The sequence below is a fragment of the Oncorhynchus gorbuscha genome, linkage group LG07, assembly GCF_021184085.1.
Source record: "Oncorhynchus gorbuscha isolate QuinsamMale2020 ecotype Even-year linkage group LG07, OgorEven_v1.0, whole genome shotgun sequence".
Taxonomy (NCBI): domain Eukaryota; kingdom Metazoa; phylum Chordata; class Actinopteri; order Salmoniformes; family Salmonidae; genus Oncorhynchus; species Oncorhynchus gorbuscha.
The window spans coordinates 86,537,563-86,565,396 of record NC_060179.1 but is presented as its reverse complement, the minus strand read 5'-3'; the positions used below and the strand labels follow the sequence as shown (position 1 = coordinate 86,565,396).

The following is a 27,834-nucleotide window of genomic DNA, read 5'->3' as shown; positions in this document are numbered from 1 at the left end:
CAATTTTAGAATAAGGCTGTAACTTAACAAAATGTGGAAAAAAGTCAAGGGGTTTGAATAGTTTCTGAATGCAGTCTAGTTACCACATGTATTTAACATTTTTGCTATGGCAAACAGGGAATAGGCCACTTGGCATGTCGCCCTGCTGTGTGCTCACTGCGCTGCACTGTTGTGTGCTGCCAGACACCAGCGGTGCAGTCAAGTTCAAATACGCCAAACCATAATTTGTGACATCCCGATGTTTTCACCATCAACGAAGGCTGATAGACAAAGCAATCGTTGAAGTGTACTTACTGATGTCAAAGGCATAGAGGACGTTGCAGGCCCCCTCCGTGTCGTTACGACCCCCCCAGATGTAGATGGTATCGTCCAGCAGCACGGCTGTGTGACCGTAACGCATGTAGGGGACATCCCTGGCATGTTCTCTACCACCTGTTCTCACTGGAGGCAACTTCATCCACCGCAGAGAAACTAGAGAGAGGAGACGAGTATTACTACAGAGAGACACGAGTATTACTACAGAGAGACACGAGTATTACTACAGAGAGACATGAGTATTACTACAGAGAGACACGAGTATTACTACAGAGAGACACGAGTATTACTACAGAGAGACACGAGTATAACTACAGAGAGACACGAGTATTACTACAGAGAGACACGAGTATTACTACAGAGAGACACGAGTATTACTACAGAGAGACACGAGGCATGTTCTCTACCACCTGTTCTCACTGGAGGCAACTTCATCCACCACAGAGAAACTAGAGAGAGGAGACCGAGTATTACTACAGAGAGACACGAGTATTACTACAGAGAGACACGAGTATTACTACAGAGAGACATGAGTATTACTACAGAGAGACACTAGTATTACTACAGAGAAACACGAGTATTACTACAGAGCGACACGAGTATTACTACAGAGACACGAGGCATGTTCCCTACCACCTGTTCTCACTGGAGGCAACTTCATCCACCGCAGAGAAACTAGAGAGAGGAGACCGAGTATTACTACAGAGAGACACGAGTATTACTACAGAGAGACACGAGTATTACTACAGAGAGACACGAGTATTACTACAGAGAGACACGACTACAGAGAGACACGTATTACTACAGAGAGACACGAGTATTACTACAGAGAGACACGAGTATTACTACAGAGAGAAACGAGTATTACTACAGAGAGACACGAGTATTACTACAGAGAGACACGAGTATTACTACAGAGAGACACGAGTATTACTACAGAGAGACACGAGTCTTACTACAGAGAGACACGAGTATTACTACAGAGAGACACGAGTATTACTACAGAGAGACACGAGTATTACTACAGAGACACGAGTATTACTACAGAGAGACACAAGTATTACTACAGAGAGACACGAGTATTACTACAGAGAGACACGAGTATTACTACAGAGACACGAGTATTACTACAGAGACACGAGTATTACTACAGAGAGACACGAGTATTACTACAGAGAGACACGAGTATTACTACAGAGAGACACGAGTATTACTACAGAGAGACACGAGTATTACTACAGAGAGACATGAGTATTACTACAGAGACACAAGTATTACTACACAGACACTAGTATTACTACACAGACACTAGTATTACTACAGAGACACTAGTATTACTACAGAGACACTAGTACTACTACAGAGACACTAGTATTACTACAGAGAAACTAGAGAGAGGAGACCGAGACGAGTATTACTACAGAGAGACACAAGTATTACTACAGAGAGACACCAGTATTACTACAGACAGACACGAGTATTACTACAGAGAGACTAGTATTACTACAGAGAGACACGAGTATTACTACAGAGGCACTAGTATTACTACAGAGACACGAGTATTACTACAGAGAGACATGAGTATTACTACAGAGACACTAGTATTACTACAGAGACACTAGTATTACTACAGCGACACTAGTATTACTATAGAGAGACACGAGTATTACTACAGAGACACTTGTACTCCTACAGAGACACGAGTATTAACAGAGACACAAGTATTACTACAGAGAGACACAAGTATTACTACAGAGAGACAATAGTATTACTACAGACACACTAGTATTACTACAGAGACACTAGTATTACTACAGAGACACTAGTATTACTACAGCGACACTAGTATTACTATAGAGAGAGACACAAGTATTACTACAGAGACACTTGTACTCCTACAGAGACACGAGTATTAACAGAGACACAAGTATTACTACAGAGAGACACAAGTATTACTACAGAGAGACACTAGTATTACTACAGAGACACTAGTATTACTACAGAGACACTAGTATTACTACAGCGACACTAGTATTGCTACAGAGAGACATGAGTATTACTACAGAGACACTAGTATTACTACAGAGAGACTAGTATTGCTACAGAGAGACACGAGTATTACTACAGAGAGACACGAGTATTACTACAGAGACACTAGTATTGCTACAGAGACACTAGTATTACTACAGATACACAAGTATTACTACAGAGAGACACGAGTATTACTACAGAGAGACACGAGTATTACTACAGAGAGACACGAGTATTACTACAGAGAGACACTAGTATTACTACAGAGAAACACGAGTATTACTACAGAGCGACACGAGTATTACTACAGAGACACGAGGCATGTTCCCTACCACCTGTTCTCACTGGAGGCAACTTCATCCACCGCAGAGAAACTAGAGAGAGGAGACCGAGTATTACTACAGAGAGACACGAGTATTACTACAGAGAGACACGAGTATTACTACAGAGAGACACGAGTATTACTACAGAGAGACACGAGTATAACTACAGAGAGACACGAGTATTACTACAGAGAGACACGAGTATTACTACAGTGAGACACGAGTATTACTACAGAGAGACACGAGTATTACTACAGAGAGACACGAGTATTACTACAGAGAGACACGAGTATTACTACAGAGAGACACGAGTATTACTACAGAGAGACACGAGTATTACTACAGAGAGGCACGAGTATTACTACAGAGAGACAGGAGTATAACTACAGAGAGAGACGAGTATTACTACAGAGACACGAGTATTACTACAGAGAGACACGAGTATTACTACAGAGAGACACGAGTATTACTACAGAGAGACACGAGTATTACTACAGAGAGACACGAGTATTACTACAGAGAGACACGAGTATTACTACAGAGACACGAGTATTACTACAGAGAGACACGAGTATTACTAAAAAGAGACACGAGTATAACTAGAGAGACACGAGTATTACTACAGAGAGACACAAGTATTACTACAGAGACACGAGTATTACTACAGAGAGACACAAGTATTACTACAGAGAGACACGAGTATTACTACAGAGAGACACGAGTATTACTACAGAGAGACACGAGTATTACTACAGAGAGACACAAGTATTACTACAGAGAGGCACAAGTATTACTACAGAGAGGCACGAGTATTACTACAGAGACACTAGTATTACTACAGAGATTCACGAGTATTACTACAGAGACACTAGTATTACTACAGAGACACGAGTATTACAACAGAGAGACACGAGTATTACTACAGAGACACTAGTATTACTACAGAGACACTAGTATTACTCCACAGACACTAGTATTACTACACAGACACTAGTATTACTACACAGACACTAGTATTACTACACAGACACTAGTATTACTAGAGAGAGACTAGTATTACTACAGAGACACTAGTATTACTACAGAGACACTAGTATGACTACAGAGACACTAGCATTACTACAGAGACACTAGTATTACTACAGAGACACTAGTATTACTACAGAGAAATTAGAGAGAGGAGACCGAGACGAGTATTACTACAGAGAGACACAAGTATTACTACAGAGATACACCAGTATTACTACAGAGAGACACCAGTATTACTACAGAGAGACACCAGTATTACTACAGAGACACTGGTATTACTACAGAGACACTGGTATTACTACAGAGAGACACGAGTATTACTACAGAGACACTAGTATTACTACAGAGACACTAGTATTACTACAGAGAGACACGAGTATTACTACAGAGAGACACGAGTATTACTACAGAGACACTAGTATTACTACAGAGACACTGGTATTACTACAGAGACACGAGTATTACTACAGAGAGACACGAGTATTACTACAGAGACACTAGTATTACTACAGAGACACTAGTATTACTACAGAGAGACACGAGTATTACTACAGAGAGACACGAGTATTACTACAGAGAGACACGAGTATTACTACAGAGAGACACAAGTATAACTACAGAGAGACACGAGTATTACTACAGAGAGACACGAGTATTACTACAGAGAGACACGAGTATTACTACAGAGAGACACGAGTATTACTACAAAGAGACACGAGTATTACTACAGAGAGACAGGAGTATAACTACAGAGAGAGACGAGTATTACTACAGAGAGACATGAGTATTACTACAGAGACACGAGTATTACTACAGAGAGACACGAGTATTACTACAGAGAGACACGAGTATTACTACAGAGAGACACGAGTATTACTACAGAGACACGAGTATTACTACAGAGATACACGAGTATTACTAAAAAGAGATGCGCGTATAACTAGAGAGACACGAGTATTACTACAGAGAGACACAAGTATTACTACAGAGACACGAGTATTACTACAGAGAGACACGAGTATTACTACAGAGAGCCACGAGTATTACTACAGAGAGGCAAAAGTATTACTACAGAGAGGCACGGGTATTACTACAGAGAGACACTAGTATTACTACAGAGAGACACGAGTACTACTAGAGAGACACTAGTATTACTACAGAGATTCACGAGTATTACTACAGAGACACGAGTATTACTACAGAGACACTAGTATTACTACAGAGAGACACGAGTATTACTACAGAGAGACACGAGTATTACTACAGAGAGACACAAGTATTACTACAGAGACACGAGTATTACTACAGAGAGACACGAGTATTACTACAGAGAGACACGAGTATTACTACAGAGAGACACGAGTATTACTACAGAGAGGCACGAGTATTACTACAGAGAGGCACGAGTATTACTACAGAGAGGCACGGGTATTACTACAGAGAGACACTAGTATTACTACAGAGAGACACTAGTATTACTACAGAGAGACACGAGTATTACTAGAGAGACACTAGTATTACTACAGAGATTCACGAGTATTACTACAGAGAGGCACGAGTATTACTAGAGAGACACTAGTATTACTACAGAGATTCACGAGTATTACTACAGAGACACTAGTATTACTACAGAGACACGAGTATTACTACAGAGAGACACGAGTATTACTACAGAGACACTAGTATTACTACAGAGACACTAGTATTACTCCACAGACACTAGTATTACAACACAGACACTAGTATTACTACGCAGACACTAGTATTACTACACAGAAACTAGTATTACTAGAGAGACACTAGTATTACTACAGAGACACTAGTATTACTACAGAGACACTAGTATTACTACAGAGACACTAGTATTACTACAGAGACACTAGTATTACTACAGAGTAATTAGAGAGAGGAGACCGAGACGAGTATTACTACAGAGAGACACAAGTATTACTACAGAGATACACCAGTATTACTACAGAGAGACACGAGTATTACTACAGAGAGACTAGTATTACTACAGAGAGACACGAGTATTACTACAGAGACACTAGTATTAATATATGATAATAATAATATATAATAATATATGCCATTTAGCAGACGCTTTTACTACAGAGACACTAGTATTACTGCAGCGACACTAGTATTACTACAGAGAGACACAAGTATTACTACATAGAGACTAGTATTACTACAGAGAGACACGAGTATTACTACAGAGAGACACGAGTATTACTACAGAGACACTAGTATTACTACAGAGACACTAGTATTACTACAGAGACACTAGTATTACTACAGAGACACGAGTATTACTACAGAGACACGAGTATTACTACAGAGACACGAGTATTACTACAGAGAGACACGAGTATTACTACAGAGAGACACAAGTATTACTACAGAGACACTAGTATTACTACAGAGACACTAGTATTACTACAGAGACACTAGTATTACTACAGCGACACTAGTATTACTATAGAGAGACACGAGTATTACTACAGAGACACTTGTACTCCTACAGAGACACGAGTATTACTACAGAGACACAAGTATTACTACAGAGAGACACAAGTATTACTACAGAGAGACACTAGTATTACTACAGAGACATTAGTATTACTACAGAGACACTAGTATTACTACAGCGACACTAGTATTACTACAGAGAGACACGAGTATTACTACATAGAGACTAGTATTACTACAGAGAGACTAGCATTACTACAGAGAGACTAGTATTGCTACAGAGAGACACGAGTACTACTACAGAGACACTAGTATTGCTACAGAGACACTAGTATTACTACAGAGAGACTAGTATTGCTACAGAGAGACACGAGTATTAATACAGAGACACTAGTATTACTACAGAGACACTAGTATTACTACGGAGACACTAGTATTACTATAGAGAGACACGAGTATTACTACAGAGACACTTGTACTCCTACAGAGACACGAGTATTACTACAGAGACACTAGTATTGCTACAGAGACACTAGTATTACTACAGAGAGACTAGTATTACTACAGAGAGACACGAGTATTACTACAGAGAGACTAGTATTACTACAGAGACACTAGTATTACTACAGCGACACTAGTATTACTATAGAGAGACACGAGTATTACTACAGAGACAATTGTACTCCTACAGAGACACGAGTATTACTACAGAGACACAAGTATTACTACAGAGAGACACAAGTATTACTACAGAGAGACACTAGTATTACTACAGAGACACTAGTATTACTACAGAGACACTAGTATTACTGCAGCGACACTAGTATTACTACAGAGAGACACAAGTATTACTACATAGAGACTAGTATTACTACACAGAGACTAGTATTACTACAGAGAGACACGAGTATTACTACAGAGAGACACGAGTATTACTACAGAGAGCCACTAGTATTACTACAGAGACACTAGTATTACTACGGAGACACTAGTATTACTATAGAGAGACACGAGTATTACTACATAGAGACTAGTATTACTACAGAGAGACTAGCATTACTACAGAGAGACTAGTATTGCTACAGAGAGACACGAGTACTACTACAGAGACACTAGTATTGCTACAGAGACACTAGTATTACTACAGAGAGACGAGTATTGCTACAGAGAGACACGAGTATTAATACAGAGACACTAGTATTACTAGAGAGACACTAGTATTACTACGGAGACACTAGTATTACTACATAGAGACTAGTATTACTATAGAGAGACACGAGTATTACTACAGAGACACTTGTACTCCTACAGAGACACGAGTATTACTACAGAGACACTAGTATTGCTACAGAGACACTAGTATTACTACAGAGAGACTAGTATTACTACAGAGAGACACGAGTATTACTACAGAGAGACTAGTATTACTACAGAGACACTAGTATTACTACAGCGACACTAGTATTACTATAGAGAGACACGAGTATTACTACAGAGACACTTGTACTCCTACAGAGACACGAGTATTACTACAGAGACACAAGTATTACTACAGAGAGACACAAGTATTACTACAGAGAGACACTAGTATTACTACAGAGACACTAGTATTACTACAGAGACACTAGTATTACTGCAGTAGTATTACTACAGAGAGACACAAGTATTACTACATAGAGACTAGTATTACTACAGAGAGACTAGTATTACTACAGAGAGACACGAGTATTACTACAGATAGACTAGTATTACTACAGAGCGAGACGAGTATTACTACAGAGAGACACGAGTATTACTACAGAGACACTAGTATTACTACAGAGACACTAGTATTACTACAGAGACACTAGTATTACTACAGAGACACGAGTATTACACAGAGATTACTAGAGAGACACTAGTAATACTACAGAGACACAAGTATTACTACAGAGAGACACGAGTATTACTACATAGAGACACAAGTATTACTACAGAGACACTAGTATTACTACAGAGACACTAGTATTACTACAGAGACACTAGTATTACTACAGCGACACTTGTACTCCTACAGAGACATGAGTATTACTACAGAGACACAAGTATTACTACAGAGAGACACAAGTATTACTACAGAGAGACACTAGTATTACTACAGAGACATTAGTATTACTACAGAGACACTAGTATTACTACAGCGACACTAGTATTACTACAGAGAGACACGAGTATTACTACATAGAGACTAGTATTACTACAGAGAGACTAGCATTACTACAGAGAGACTAGTATTGCTACAGAGAGACACGAGTACTACTACAGAGACACTAGTATTGCTACAGAGACACTAGTATTACTACAGAGAGACTAGTATTGCTACAGAGAGACACGAGTATTAATACAGAGACACTAGTATTACTACAGAGACACTAGTATTACTATGGAGACACTAGTATTACTACAGAGACACTAGTATTACTATAGAGAGACACGAGTATTACTACAGAGACACTTGTGCTCCTACAGAGACACGAGTATTACTACAGAGACACTAGTATTGCTACAGAGACACTAGTATTACTACAGAGAGACTAGTATTACTACAGAGAGACACAAGTATTACTACAGAGAGACTAGTATTACTACAGAGAGACTAGTATTACTACAGATAGACATGAGTATTACTACAGAGACACGAGTATTACTACAGAGAGACACGAGTATTACTACAGAGAGACACGAGTATTACTACAGAGAGACACGAGTATTACTACAGAGAGCCACGAGTATTACTACAGAGAGGCACGAGTATTACTACAGAGAGGCACGGGTATTACTACAGAGCGACACTAGTATTACTACAGAGAGACACTAGTATTACTACAGAGAGACACTAGTATTACTACAGAGATTCACGAGTATTACTACAGAGACACTAGTATTACTACAGAGACACTAGTATTACTACAGAGAGACACGAGTATTACTACAGAGACACTAGTATTACTACAGAGACACTAGTATTACTCCACAGACACTAGTATTACTACACAGACACTAGTATTACTACACAGACACTAGTATTACTACAGAGACACTAGTATTACTATAGAGAGACACGAGTATTACTACAGAGACACTTGTGCTCCTACAGAGACACGAGTATTACTACAGAGACACTAGTATTGCTACAGAGACACTAGTATTACTACAGAGAGACTAGTATTACTACAGAGAGACACTAGTATTACTACAGAGAGACACTAGTATTACTACAGAGAGACACTAGTATTACTACAGAGACACTAGTATTACTACAGAGACACTAGTATTACTACAGAGAGACACGAGTATTACTACAGAGACACTAGTATTACTACAGAGACACTAGTATTACTCCACAGACACTAGTATTACTACACAGACACTAGTATTACTACACAGACACTAGTATTACTACAGAGACACTAGTATTACTACAGAGAGACAAGAGTATTACTACAGAGAGACATGAGTATTACTACAGAGACACGAGTATTACTACAGAGAGCCACGAGTATTACTACAGAGACACGAGTATTACTACAGAGAGCCACTAGTATTACTACAGAGAGGCACGAGTATTACTACAGAGAGGCACGGGTATTACTACAGAGAGACACTAGTATTACTACAGAGAGACACTAGTATTACTACAGAGAGACACAAGTATTACTAGAGAGACACTAGTATTACTACAGAGATTCACGAGTATTACTACAGAGACACTAGTATTACTACAGAGACACTAGTATTACTACAGAGAGACACGAGTATTACTACAGAGACACTAGTATTACTACAGAGACACTAGTATTACTCCACAGACACTAGCATTACTACACAGACACTAGTATTACTACACAGACACTAGTATTACTAGAGAGACACTAGTATTACTACAGAGACACTAGTATTACTACAGAGACACTAGTATTACTACGGAGACACTAGTATTACTACAGAGACACTAGTATTACTACAGAGACACTAGTATTACTACAGAGACACTAGTATTACTACAGAGACACTAGTATTACTACAGCGACACTTGTACTCCTACAGAGACATGAGTATTACTACAGAGACACAAGTATTACTACAGAGAGACACAAGTATTACTACAGAGAGACACTAGTATTACTACAGAGACATTAGTATTACTACAGAGACACTAGTATTACTACAGAGACACTAGTATTACTACAGAGAGACACGAGTATTACTACATAGAGACTAGTATTACTACAGAGAGACTAGCATTACTACAGAGAGACTAGTATTGCTACAGAGAGACACGAGTATTACTACAGAGACACTAGTATTGCTACAGAGACACTAGTATTACTACAGAGAGACTAGTATTGCTACAGAGAGACACGAGTATTACTACAGAGACACTAGTATTACTACAGAGACACTAGTATTACTACAGGAGACACTAGTATTACTACAGAGACACTAGTATTACTATAGAGAGACACGAGTATTACTACAGAGACACTTGTATCCTACAGAGACACGAGTATTACTACAGAGACACTAGTATTGCTACAGAGACACTAGTATTACTACAGAGAGACTAGTATTACTACAGAGAGACACAAGTATTACTACAGAGAGACTAGTATTACTACAGAGAGACTAGTATTACTACAGAGAGACATGAGTATTACTACAGAGACACGAGTATTACTACAGAGAGACGTGAGTATTACTACAGAGAGACACGAGTATTACTACAGAGAGACACGAGTATTACTACAGAGAGCCACGAGTATTACTACAGAGAGGCACGAGTATTACTACAGAGAGGCACGGGTATTACTACAGAGCGACACTAGTATTACTACAGAGAGACACTAGTATTACTACAGAGAGACACTAGTATTACTACAGAGATTCACGAGTATTACTACAGAGACACTAGTATTACTACAGAGACACTAGTATTACTACAGAGAGACACGAGTATTACTACAGAGACACTAGTATTACTACAGAGACACTAGTATTACTCCACAGACACTAGTATTACTACACAGACACTAGTATTACTACACAGACACTAGTATTACTACACAGACACTAGTATTACTATAGAGAGACACGAGTATTACTACAGAGACACTTGTGCTCCTACAGAGACACGAGTATTACTACAGAGACACTAGTATTGCTACAGAGACACTAGTATTACTACAGAGAGACTAGTATTACTACAGAGAGACACTAGTATTACTACAGAGAGACACTAGTATTACTACAGAGACACTAGTATTACTACAGAGACACTAGTATTACTACAGAGACACTAGTATTACTACAGAGAGACACGAGTATTACTACAGAGACACTAGTATTACTACAGAGACACTAGTATTACTCCACAGACACTAGTATTACTACACAGACACTAGTATTACTACACAGACACTAGTATTACTACAGAGACACTAGTATTACTACAGAGAGACAAGAGTATTACTACAGAGAGACATGAGTATTACTAGAGAGACACGAGTATTACTACAGAGAGCCACGAGTATTACTACAGAGACACGAGTATTACTACAGAGAGCCACGAGTATTACTACAGAGAGGCACGATTATTACTACAGAGAGGCACGGGTATTACTACAGAGAGACACTAGTATTACTACAGAGAGACACTAGTATTACTACAGAGAGACACAAGTATTACTAGAGAGACACTAGTATTACTACAGAGATTCACGAGTATTACTACAGAGACACTAGTATTACTACAGAGACACTAGTATTACTACAGAGAGACACGAGTATTACTACAGAGACACTAGTATTACTACAGAGACACTAGTATTACTCCACAGACACTAGCATTACTACACAGACACTAGTATTACTACACAGACACTAGTATTACTAGAGAGAGACTAGTATTACTACAGAGACACTAGTATTACTACAGAGACACTAGTATTACTACAGAGACACTAGTATTACTACAGAGACACTAGTATTACTACAGAGACACTAGTATTACTGCAGCGACACTAGTATTACTACAGAGAGACACAAGTATTACTACATAGAGACTAGTATTACTACAGAGAGACTAGTATTACTACAGAGAGACACGAGTATTACTACAGATAGACTAGTATTACTACAGAGCGAGACGAGTATTACTACAGAGAGACACGAGTATTACTACAGAGACACTAGTATTACTACAGAGACACTAGTATTACTACAGAGACACTAGTATTACTACAGAGACACGAGTATTACTACAGAGACACTAGTAATACTACAGAGACACAAGTATTACTACAGAGAGACACGAGTATTACTACATAGAGACACAAGTATTACTACAGAGACACTAGTATTACTACAGAGAGACTAGTATTACTACAGAGACACTAGTATTACTACAGAGACACTAGTATTACTACGGAGACACTAGTATTACTACAGAGACACTAGTATTACTACAGAGACACTAGTATTACTGCAGCGACACTAGTATTACTACAGAGAGACACAAGTATTACTACATAGAGACTAGTATTACTACAGAGAGACTAGTATTACTACAGAGAGACACGAGTATTACTACAGATAGACTAGTATTACTACAGAGCGAGACGAGTATTACTACAGAGAGCCACGAGTATTACTACAGAGACACGAGTATTACTACAGAGAGCCACGAGTATTACTACAGAGAGGCACGATTATTACTACAGAGAGGCACGGTATTACTACAGAGAGACACTAGTATTACTACAGAGAGACACTAGTATTACTACAGAGAGACACAGTATTACTAGAGAGACACTAGTATTACTACAGAGATTCACTAGTATTACTACAGAGACACTAGTATTACTACAGAGACACTAGTATTACTACAGAGAGACACGAGTATTACTACAGAGACACTAGTATTACTACAGAGACACTAGTATTACTCCACAGACACTAGCATTACTACACAGACACTAGTATTACTACACAGACACTAGTATTACTAGAGAGAGACTAGTATTACTACAGAGACACTAGTATTACTACAGAGACACTAGTATTACTACGGAGACACTAGTATTACTACAGAGACACTAGTATTACTACAGAGACACTAGTATTACTACAGAGACACTAGTATTACTACAGAGACACTAGTATTACTACAGCGACACTTGTACTCCTACAGAGACATGAGTATTACTACAGAGACACAAGTATTACTACAGAGAGACACAAGTATTACTACAGAGAGACACTAGTATTACTACAGAGACATTAGTATTACTACAGAGACACTAGTATTACTACAGCGACACTAGTATTACTACAGAGAGACACGAGTATTACTACATAGAGACTAGTATTACTACAGAGAGACTAGCATTACTACAGAGAGACTAGTATTGCTACAGAGAGACACGAGTACTACTACAGAGACACTAGTATTGCTACAGAGACACTAGTATTACTACAGAGAGACTAGTATTGCTACAGAGAGACACGAGTATTAATACAGAGACACTAGTATTACTACAGAGACACTAGTATTACTATGGAGACACTAGTATTACTACAGAGACACTAGTATTACTATAGAGAGACACGAGTATTACTACAGAGACACTTGTGCTCCTACAGAGACACGAGTATTACTACAGAGACACTAGTATTGCTACAGAGACACTAGTATTACTACAGAGAGACTAGTATTACTACAGAGAGACACAAGTATTACTACAGAGAGACTAGTATTACTACAGATAGACATGAGTATTACTACAGAGACACGAGTATTACTACAGAGAGACGTGAGTATTACTACAGAGAGACACGAGTATTACTACAGAGAGACACGAGTATTACTACAGAGAGCCACGAGTATTACTACAGAGAGGCACGAGTATTACTACAGAGAGGCACGGGTATTACTACAGAGCGACACTAGTATTACTACAGAGAGACACTAGTATTACTACAGAGAGACACTAGTATTACTACAGAGATTCACAGTATTACTACAGAGACACTAGTATTACTACAGAGACACTAGTATTACTACAGAGAGACACGAGTATTACTACAGAGACACTAGTATTACTACAGAGACACTAGTATTACTCCACAGACACTAGTATTACTACACAGACACTAGTATTACTACACAGACACTAGTATTACTACAGAGACACTAGTATTACTATAGAGAGACACGAGTATTACTACAGAGACACTTGTGCTCCTACAGAGACACGAGTATTACTACAGAGACACTAGTATTGCTACAGAGACACTAGTATTACTACAGAGAGACTAGTATTACTACAGAGAGACACTAGTATTACTACAGAGAGACACTAGTATTACTACAGAGAGACACTAGTATTACTACAGAGACACTAGTATTACTACAGAGACACTAGTATTACTACAGAGAGACACGAGTATTACTACAGAGACACTAGTATTACTACAGAGACACTAGTATTACTACAGACACTAGTATTACTACACAGACACTAGTATTACTACACAGACACTAGTATTACTACAGAGACACTAGTATTACTACAGAGAGACAAGAGTATTACTACAGAGAGACATGAGTATTACTACAGAGACACGAGTATTACTACAGAGAGCACGAGTATTACTACAGAGACACGAGTATTACTACAGAGAGCCACGAGTATTACTACAGAGAGGCACGATTATTACTACAGAGAGGCACGGGTATTACTACAGAGAGACACTAGTATTACTACAGAGAGACACTAGTATTACTACAGAGAGACACAAGTATTACTAGAGAGACACTAGTATTACTACAGAGATTCACGAGTATTACTACAGAGACACTAGTATTACTACAGAGACACTAGTATTACTACAGAGAGACACGAGTATTACTACAGAGACACTAGTATTACTACAGAGACACTAGTATTACTCCACAGACACTAGCATTACTACACAGACACTAGTATTACTACACAGACACTAGTATTACTAGAGAGATTACTAGACACTATACTACAGAGACACTAGTATTACTACAGAGACACTAGTATTACTACGGAGACACTAGTATTACTACAGAGACACTAGTATTACTACAGAGACACTAGTATTACTGCAGCGACACTAGTATTACTACAGAGAGACACAAGTATTACTACATAGAGACTAGTATTACTACAGAGAGACTAGTATTACTACAGAGAGACACGAGTATTACTACAGATAGACTAGTATTACTACAGAGCGAGACGAGTATTACTACAGAGAGACACGAGTATTACTACAGAGACACTAGTATTACTACAGAGACACTAGTATTACTACAGAGACACTAGTATTACTACAGAGACACGAGTATTACTACAGAGACACTAGTAATACTACAGAGACACAAGTATTACTACAGAGAGACACGAGTATTACTACATAGAGACACAAGTATTACTACAGAGACACTAGTATTACTACAGAGACACTAGTATTACTACAGCGACACTTGTACTCCTACAGAGACATGAGTATTACTACAGAGACACAAGTATTACTACAGAGAGACACAAGTATTACTACAGAGAGACACTAGTATTACTACAGAGACATTAGTATTACTACAGAGACACTAGTATTACTACAGCGACACTAGTATTACTACAGAGAGACACAGAGTATTACTACAGAGACTAGTATTACTACAGAGAGACTAGCATTACTACAGAGAGACTAGTATTGCTACAGAGAGACACGAGTACTACTACAGAGACACTAGTATTGCTACAGAGACACTAGTATTACTACAGAGAGACTAGTATTACTAGAGAGACACAGAGTATTAATACAGAGACACTAGTATTACTACAGAGACACTAGTATTACTACAGGAGACACTAGTATTACTACAGAGACACTAGTATTACTATAGAGAGACACGAGTATTACTACAGAGATTGTGCTACAGAGACACTACAGAGTATTATTGCTACAGAGACACTAGTATTACTACAGAGAGACACTAGTATTACTACAGAGAGACACAAGTATTACTACAGAGAGACTAGTATTACTACAGAGAGACTAGTATTACTACAGATAGACATGAGTATTACTACAGAGACACGAGTATTACTACAGAGAGACGTGAGTATTACTACAGAGAGACACGAGTATTACTACAGAGAGACACGAGTATTACTACAGAGAGCACGAGTATTACTACAGAGAGGCACGAGTATTACTACAGAGAGGCACGGGTATTACTACAGAGCGACACTAGTATTACTACAGAGAGACACTAGTATTACTACAGAGAGACACTAGTATTACTACAGAGATTCACGAGTATTACTACAGAGACACTAGTATTACTACAGAGACACTAGTATTACTACAGAGAGACACGAGTATTACTACAGAGACACTAGTATTACTACAGAGACACTAGTATTACTCCACAGACACTAGTATTACTACACAGACACTAGTATTACTACACAGACACTAGTATTACTACACAGACACTAGTATTACTATAGAGAGACACGAGTATTACTACAGAGACACTTGTGCTCCTACAGAGACACGAGTATTACTACAGAGACACTAGTATTGCTACAGAGACACTAGTATTACTACAGAGAGACTAGTATTACTACAGAGAGACACTAGTATTACTACAGAGAGACACTAGTATTACTACAGAGAGACACTAGTATTACTACAGAGACACTAGTATTACTACAGAGACACTAGTATTACTACAGAGAGACACGAGTATTACTACAGAGACACTAGTATTACTACAGAGACACTAGTATTACTCCACAGACACTAGTATTACTACACAGACACTAGTATTACTACACAGACACTAGTATTACTACAGAGACACTAGTATTACTACAGAGAGACAAGAGTATTACTACAGAGAGACATGAGTATTACTAGAGAGACACGAGTATTACTACAGAGAGCCACGAGTATTACTACAGAGACACGAGTATTACTACAGAGAGCCACGAGTATTACTACAGAGAGGCACGATTATTACTACAGAGAGGCACGGGTATTACTACAGAGAGACACTAGTATTACTACAGAGAGACACTAGTATTACTACAGAGAGACACAAGTATTACTAGAGAGACACTAGTATTACTACAGAGATTCACGAGTATTACTACAGAGACACTAGTATTACTACAGAGACACTAGTATTACTACAGAGAGACACGAGTATTACTACAGAGACACTAGTATTACTACAGAGACACTAGTATTACTCCACAGACACTAGCATTACTACACAGACACTAGTATTACTACACAGACACTAGTATTACTAGAGAGAGACTAGTATTACTACAGAGACACTAGTATTACTACAGAGACACTAGTATTACTACGGAGACACTAGTATTACTACAGAGAGACACGAGTATTACTACAGAGACACTAGTATTACTACAGAGACACTGGTATTACTACAGAGACACAAGTATTACTACAGAGAGACAGGAGTATTACTACAGAGACACTTGTACTCCTACAGAGACACGAGTATTACTACAGAGAGACAGGAGTATTACTACAGAGAGACACTAGTATTACCACATAGAGACTAGTATTACTACAGAGAGACTAGTATTACTACAGAGAGACTAGTATTGCTACAGAGACACTAGTATTACTACAGAGACACGAGTATTACTACAGAGAGACACGAGTATTACTACAGAGAGACACGAGTATTACTACAGAGAGACTAGTATTACTACAGAGAGACACGAGTATTACTACAGAGACACTAGTATTACTACAGAGACACTAGTATTACTACAGAGAGACACGAGTATTACTACAGAGACACTAGTATTACTACAGAGACACTAGTATTACTACAGAGAGACACGAGTATTACTACAGAGACACTAGTATTACTACAGAGACACTAGTATTACTCCACAGACACTAGCATTACTACACAGACACTAGTATTACTACACAGACACTGGTATTACTAGAGAGAGACTAGTATTACTACAGAGACACTAGTATTACTACAGAGACACTAGTATTACTACAGAGACACTAGTATTACTACAGAGACACTAGTATTACTACAGAGAAACTAGAGAGAGGAGACCGAGACGAGTATTACTACAGAGAGACACAAGTATTACTACAGAGAGACACCAGTATTACTACAGAGAGACACCAGTATTACTACAGAGAGACACGAGTATTACTACAGAGAGACTAGTATTACTACAGAGACACAAGTATTACTACAGAGAGACACAAGTATTACTACAGAGACACAAGTATTACTACAGAGAGACACAAGTATTACTACAGAGAGACACTAGTATTACCACATAGAGACTAGTATTACTACAGAGAGACTAGTATTACTACAGAGAGACTAGTATTGCTACAGAGACACTAGTATTACTACAGAGACACAAGTATTACTACAGAGAGCCACGAGTATTACTACAGAGAGGCACGAGTATTACTACAGAGAGGCACGGGTATTACTACAGAGAGACACTAGTATTACTACAGAGACACGAGTATTACTACAGAGAGCCACGAGTATTACTACAGAGAGGCACGAGTATTACTACAGAGAGGCACGGGTATTACTACAGAGAGACACTAGTATTACTACAGAGAGACACGAGTATTACTACAGAGAGACTAGTATTACTACAGAGAGACACGAGTATTACTACAGAGACACTAGTATTACTACAGAGACACTAGTATTACTACAGAGAGACACGAGTATTACTACAGAGACACTAGTATTACTACAGAGACACTAGTATTACTACACAGACACTAGTATTACTAGAGAGAGACTAGTATTACTACAGAGACACTAGTATTACTACAGAGACACTAGTATTACTACAGAGACACTAGTATTACTACAGATAGATGATTATTACTACAGAGAGACACGAGTATTACTACAGAGAGCCACGAGTATTACTACAGAGAGGCACGAGTATTACTACAGAGAGGCACGGGTATTACTACAGAGAGACACTAGTATTACTACAGAGAGATGAGTATTACTACAGAGAGACACGAGTATTACTACAGAGAGATGAGTATTACTACAGAGAGCCACGAGTATTACTACAGAGAGCCACGTGTATTACTACAGAGAGGCACGAGTATTACTACAGAGAGGCACGGGTATTACTACAGAGAGACACTAGTATTACTACAGAGAGACACTAGTATTACTACAGAGAGACACGAGTATTACTAGAGAGACACTAGTATTACTACAGAGATTCACGAGTATTACTACAGAGACACTAGTATTACTACATAGACACTAGTATTACTACAGAGAGACACGAGTATTACTACAGAGACACTAGTATTACTACAGAGACACTAGTATTACTCCACAGACACTAGCATTACTACACAGACACTAGTATTACTACAGAGACACTAGTATTACTACAGAGAAACTAGAGAGAGGAGACCGAGACGAGTATTACTACAGAGAGACACAAGTATTACTACAGAGAGACACCAGTATTACTACAGAGAGACACCAGTATTACTACAGAGAGACACGAGTATTACTACAGAGAGACTAGTATTACTACAGAGAGACACGAGTATTACTACAGAGACACTGGTATTACTACAGAGACACAAGTATTACTACAGAGAGACACGAGTATTACTACAGAGACACTTGTACTCCTACAGAGACACGAGTATTACTACAGAGAGACACAAGTATTACTACAGAGAGACACTAGTATTACTACAGAGAGACACTAGTAGTATATTACTACAGAGAGACTAGTATTACTACAGAGAGACTAGTATTGCTACAGAGACACTAGTATTACTACAGAGACACGAGTATTACTACAGAGAGACACGAGTATTACTACAGAGAGACACGAGTATTACTACAGAGAGACTAGTATTACTACAGAGAGACACGAGTATTACTACAGAGACACTAGTATTACTACAGAGACACTAGTATTACTACAGAGAGACACGAGTATTACTACAGAGACACTAGTATTACTACAGAGGCACTAGTATTACTACACAGACACTAGTATTACTACACAGACACTAGTATTACTAGAGAGACTAGTATTACTACAGAGAGACACTAGTATTACTACAGAGAGACACTAGTATTACTACAGAGATTCACGAGTATTACTACCGAGACACTAGTATTACTACAGAGACACTAGTATTACTACAGAGAGACACGAGTATTACTACAGAGAGACACGAGTATTACTACAGAGCCACTAGTATTACTACAGAGACACTAGTATTACTCCACAGACACTAGCATTACTACACAGACACTAGTATTACTACAGAGACACTAGTATTACTACAGAGAAACTAGAGAGAGGAGACAGACGAGTATTACTACAGAGAGACACAAGTATTACTACAGAGAGACACCAGTATTACTACAGAGAGACACCAGTATTACTACAGAGAGACACGAGTATTACTACAGAGAGACTAGTATTACTACAGAGAGACACGAGTATTACTACAGAGACACTAGTATTACTACAGAGACACTGGTATTACTACAGAGACACAAGTATTACTACAGAGAGACACGAGTATTACTACAGAGACACTTGTACTCCTACAGAGACACGAGTATTACTACAGAGACACAAGTATTACTACAGAGAGACACAAGTATTACTACAGAGAGACACTAGTATTACCACATAGAGACTAGTATTACTACAGAGAGACTAGTATTACTACAGAGAGACTAGTATTGCTACAGAGACACTAGTATTACTACAGAGACACGAGTATTACTACAGAGAGACACGAGTATTACTACAGAGAGACACGAGTATTACTACAGAGAGACTAGTATTACTACAGAGAGACACGAGTATTACTACAGAGACACTAGTATTACTACAGAGACACTAGTATTACTACAGAGAGACACGAGTATTACTACAGAGACACTAGTATTACTACAGAGACACTAGTATTACTACACAGACACTAGTATTACTACACAGACACTAGTATTACTAGAGAGAGACTAGTATTACTACAGAGACACTAGTATTACTACAGAGACACTAGTATTACTACAGAGACACTAGTATTACTACAGAGAGATGAGTATTACTACAGAGAGACACGAGTATTACTACAGAGAGACACGAGTATTACTAGAGAGACACTAGTATTACTACAGAGATTCACGAGTATTACTACAGAGACACTAGTATTACTACACAGACACTAGTATTACTACACAGACACTAGTATTACTAGAGAGAGACTAGTATTACTACAGAGACACTAGTATTACTACAGAGACACTAGTATTACTACAGAGACACTAGTATTACTACAGAGAAACTAGAGAGAGGAGACCGAGACGAGTATTACTACAGAGAGACACAAGTATTACTACAGAGAGACACCAGTATTACTACAGAGAGACACCAGTATTACTACAGAGAGACACGAGTATTACTACAGAGAGACTAGTATTACTACAGAGAGACACGAGTATTACTACAGAGACACTAGTATTACTACAGAGACACTGGTATTACTACAGAGACACAAGTATTACTACAGAGAGACACGAGTATTACTACAGAGACACTTGTACTCCTACAGAGACACAAGTATTACTACAGAGACACAAGTATTACTACAGAGAGACACAAGTATTACTACAGAGAGACACTAGTATTACCACATAGAGACTAGTATTACTACAGAGAGACTAGTATTACTACAGAGAGACTAGTATTGCTACAGAGACACTAGTATTACTACAGAGACACGAGTATTACTACAGAGACACTAGTATTACTACAGAGAGACACGAGTATTACTACAGAGAGACTAGTATTACTACAGAGAGACACGAGTATTACTACAGAGACACTAGTATTACTACAGAGACACTATTAGTATTACTACAGAGAGACACGAGTATTACTACAGAGAGACACTAGTATTACTACAGAGACACTAGTATTACTACAGAGACACTAGTACTACAGAGAGACACTAGTATTACTACAGAGACACTAGTATTACTACAGAGACACTAGTATTACTACAGAGACACTAGTATTACTACAGAGAGACACGATTACTACAGAGACACTAGTATTACTACAGAGACACTAGTATTACTACAGACACTAGTATTACTACACAGACACTAGTATTACTAGAGAGAGACTAGTATTACTACAGTATATTACTACAGAGACACTAGTATTACTACAGAGACACTAGTATTACTACAGAGAGACTAGTATTACTACAGAGAGACACGAGTATTACTACAGAGAGACACGAGTATTACTACAGAGAGGCACGAGTATTACTACAGAGAGGCACGGGTATTACTAGAGAGACACTAGTATTACTACAGAGATTCACGGGTATTACTACAGAGACACTAGTATTACTACAGAGACACTAGTATTACTACAGAGAGACAAGAGTATTACTACAGAGACACTAGTATTACAACAGAGACAATAGTATTACTCCACAGACACTAGTATTACTACACAGACACTAGTATTACTACACAGACACTAGTATTACTAGAGAGAGACTAGTATTACTACAGAGACACTTGTATTACTACAGAGACACTAGTATTACTACAGAGAAACTAGAGAGAGGAGACCGAGACGTGAATTACTACAGAGAGACACAAGTATTACTACAGAGAGACACCAGTATTACTACAGAGAGACACCAGTATTACTACAGAGAGACACGAGTATTACTACAGAGAGACTAGTATTACTACAGAGAGACACGAGTATTACTACAGAGACACTAGTATTACTACAGAGACACTGGTATTACTACAGAGACACAAGTATTACTACAGAAAGACACGAGTATTACTACAGAGACACTTGTACTCCTACAGAGACACGAGTATTACTACAGAGACACAAGTATTACTACAGAGAGACACAAGTATTACTACAGAGAGACACTAGTATTACCACATAGAGACTAGTATTACTACAGAGAGACCAGTATTGCTACAGAGACACTAGTATTACTACAGAGACACGAGTATTACTACAGAGAGACACGAGTATTACTACAGAGTATTACTACAGAGAGACTAGTATTACTACAGAGAGACACGAGTATTACTACAGAGACACTAGTATTACTACAGAGACACTAGTATTACTACAGAGACACGAGTATTACTACAGAGAGACACAAGTATTACTACAGAGACACTAGTATTACTACAGAGACACTAGTATTACTACAGAGACACTAGTATTACTACAGAGACACTAGTATTACTACAGAGAGACACGAGTATTACTACAGAGACACTTGTAGAGACATGGGTATTACTACAGAGACACAAGTATTACTACAGAGAGACACTAGTATTACTACAGAGACACTAGTATTACTACAGAGAGACTAGTATTACTACAGAGAGACTAGTATTGCTACAGAGAGACATGAGTATTACTACAGAAACACTAGTATTACTACAGAGACACTAGTATTACTACGGAGACACTAGTATTACTACAGAGACACTAGTATTACTATAGAGAGACACGAGTATTACTACAGAGAGACACTTGTACTCCTACAGAGACACGAGTATTACTACAGAGACACAAGTATTACTACAGAGAGACTAGTATTGCTACAGAGAGACACTACAGAAACACTAGTATTACTACAGAGACACTAGTATTACTACAGAGACACTAGTATTACTACAGATAGATGAGTATTACTACAGAGAGACACGAGTATTACTACAGAGAGCCACGAGTATTACTACAGAGAGGCACGAGTATTACTACAGAGAGGCACTAGTATTACTACAGAGAGACACTAGTATTACTACAGAGAGATGAGTATTACTACAGAGAGACTAGTATTACTACAGAGAGACTAGTATTGCTACAGAGACACTAGTATTACTACAGAGACACGAGTATTACTACAGAGAGACACGAGTATTACTACAGAGAGACACGAGTATTACTACAGAGAGACTAGTATTACTACAGAGACACGAGTATTACTACAGAGACACTAGTATTACTACAGAGAGACACTAGTATTACACTAGTATTACTACAGAGACACGAGTATTACTACAGAGACACTAGTATTACTACAGAGACACTAGTATTACTACACAGACACTAGTATTACTACAGAGACACTAGTATTACTACAGAGACACTAGTATTACTACAGAGACACTAGTATTACTACAGAGACACTAGTATTACTACAGAGACACTAGTATTACTACAGAGAGATGAGTATTACTACAGAGAGACACGAGTATTACTACAGAGAGACACGAGTATTACTACAGTAGAGCCACTAGTATTACTACAGAGAGACGGGTATTACTACAGAGAGACACTAGTATTACTACAGAGAGACACTAGTATTACTACAGAGAGACACGAGTATTACTAGAGAGACACTAGTATTACTACAGAGATTCACGAGTATTACTACAGAGACACTAGTATTACTACAGAGACACTAGTATTACTACAGAGAGACAATAGTATTACTACAGAGACACTAGTATTACTACAGAGACACTAGTATTACTCCACAGACACTAGTATTACTACACAGACACTAGTATTACTACACAGACACTAGTATTACTAGAGAGAGACTAGTATTACTACAGAGACACTTGTATTACTACAGAGACACTAGTATTACTACAGAGAAACTAGAGAGAGGAGACCGAGACGTGTATTACTACAGAGAGACACAAGTATTACTACAGAGAGACACCAGTATTACTACAGAGAGACACCAGTATTACTACAGAGAGACACGAGTATTACTACAGAGAGACTAGTATTACTACAGAGAGACACGAGTATTACTACAGAGACACTAGTATTACTACAGAGACACTGGTATTACTACAGAGACACAAGTATTACTACAGAGAGACACGAGTATTACTACAGAGACACTTGTACTCCTACAGAGACACGAGTATTACTACAGAGACACAAGTATTACTACAGAGAGACACAAGTATTACTACAGAGAGACACTAGTATTACCACATAGAGACTAGTATTACTACAGAGAGACTAGTATTACTACAGAGAGACCAGTATTGCTACAGAGACACTAGTATTACTACAGAGACACGAGTATTACTACTTAGAGACACGAGTATTACTACAGAGAGACACGAGTATTACTACAGAGAGACTAGTATTACTACAGAGAGACACGAGTATTACTACAGAGACACTAGTATTACTACAGAGACACTAGTATTACTACAGAGACACGAGTATTACTACAGAGAGACACAAGTATTACTACAGAGACACTAGTATTACTACAGAGACACTAGTATTACTACAGAGACACTAGTATTACTACAGAGACACTAGTATTACTATAGAGAGACACAAGTATTACTACAGAGACACTTGTACTCCTACAGAGACATGAGTATTACTACAGAGACACAAGTATTACTACAGAGAGACACTAGTATTACTACAGAGACACTAGTATTACTACAGAGACACTAGTATTACTACAGCGACACTAGTATTACTACAGAGAGACACGAGTATTACTACATAGAGACTAGTATTACTAGAGAGAGACTAGTATTACTACAGAGAGACTAGTATTGCTACAGAGAGACACTAGTATTACTACAGAAACACTAGTATTACTACAGAGACACTAGTATTACTACGGAGACACTAGTATTACTACAGAGACACTAGTATTACTATAGAGAGACACGAGTATTACTACAGAGACACTTGTATCCTACAGAGACACGAGTATTACTACAGAGACACAAGTATTACTACGGAGAGACACGAGTATTACTACAGAGACACTAGTATTACTACAGAGACACTAGTATTACTACAGAGACACTATTACTACATAGAGACTAGTATTACTACAGAGAGACTAGTATTACTACAGAGAGACTAGTATTACTACAGAGAGACACGAGTATTACTACAGAGACACTAGTATTGCTACAGAGACACTAGTATTACTACAGAGAGACTAGTATTACTACAGAGACACGAGTATTACTACAGAGAGACTAGTATTACTACAGAGAGACTATTACTACAGAGAGACACGAGTATTACTACAGAGACACTAGTATTACTACAGAGACACGAGTATTACTACAGAGAGACACGAGTATTACTACAGAGACACTAGTATTACTACAGAGACACTAGTATTACTACAGCGACACTAGTATTACTACAGAGAGACACAAGTATTACTACAGAGAGACACGAGTATTACTACAGAGACACTTGTACTCCTACAGAGACACAAGTATTACTACAGAGAGACACAGTATTACTACAGAGAGACACTAGTATTACTACAGAGACACTAGTATTACTACAGAGAGACTAGTATTACTACAGTATTACTACAGAGACACTAGTATTACTACAGAGACTACAGAGACACGAGTATTACTACAGAGAGACACGTATTACTACAGAGAGACTACAGAGTATTACTACAGAGAGACACGAGTATTACTACAGAGACACTAGTATTACTACAGAGACACTAGTATTACTACAGAGACACGAGTATTACTACAGAGAGACACAAGTATTACTACAGAGACAGTAGTATTACTACAGAGACACTAGTATTACTACAGCGACACTAGTATTACTATAGAGAGACACGAGTATTACTACAGAGACACTTGTATTACAGAGACATGAGTATTACTACAGAGACACAAGTATTACTACAGAGAGACACAAGTATTACTACAGAGAGACACTAGTATTACTACAGAGACATTAGTATTACTACAGAGACACTAGTATTACTACAGCGACACTAGTATTACTACAGAGAGACACTAGTATTACTACATAGAGACTAGTATTACTACAGAGAGACTAGCATTACTACAGAGAGACTAGTATTGCTACAGAGAGACACGAGTACTACTACAGAGACACTAGTATTACTATATAGAGACACAAGTATTACTACAGAGAGACTAGTATTACTACAGAGACACTAGTATTACTACAGAGAGACTAGTATTGCTACAGAGAGACACGAGTATTAATACAGAGACACTAGTATTACTACAGAGACACTAGTATTACTACAGAGAGACTAGTATTACTACAGAGAGACACAAGTATTACTACAGAGAGACTAGTATTACTACAGAGAGTATTACTACAGAGACACTATTACTACAGATAGACATGAGTATTACTACAGAGACACTAGTATTACTACAGAGAGACATGAGTATTACTACAGAGAGACACGAGTATTACTACAGAGAGACACTAGTATTACTACAGAGAGCACTAGTATTACTACAGAGAGGCACGAGTATTACTACAGAGAGACGGGTATTACTACAGAGACACTAGTATTACTACAGAGAGACACTAGTATTACTACAGAGAGACACTAGTATTACTACAGAGACACTAGTATTACTACAGAGACACTAGCATTACTACAG

At 38.2% G+C, this 27,834-nt stretch overlaps 2 protein-coding genes across 2 annotated transcripts in view; both read right to left on the bottom strand.

Annotated features, from left to right (window-relative positions):
- The window catches only part of LOC124039065 (AT-rich interactive domain-containing protein 4B-like), a 908,546-nt gene that overhangs the window by 295,645 nt on the left and 585,067 nt on the right, over positions 1–27,834 (bottom strand). The window lies entirely within an intron of this gene.
- LOC124040452 (kelch domain-containing protein 3-like) overlaps positions 1–27,834 on the bottom strand; it is a 225,925-nt gene that overhangs the window by 140,502 nt on the left and 57,589 nt on the right. Inside the window, exon 3 of the mRNA XM_046357667.1 lies at positions 295–471. Within this exon, the coding sequence (XP_046213623.1) occupies positions 295–471 (177 nt within the window). The remainder of the gene's footprint in view (positions 1–294; positions 472–27,834) is intronic.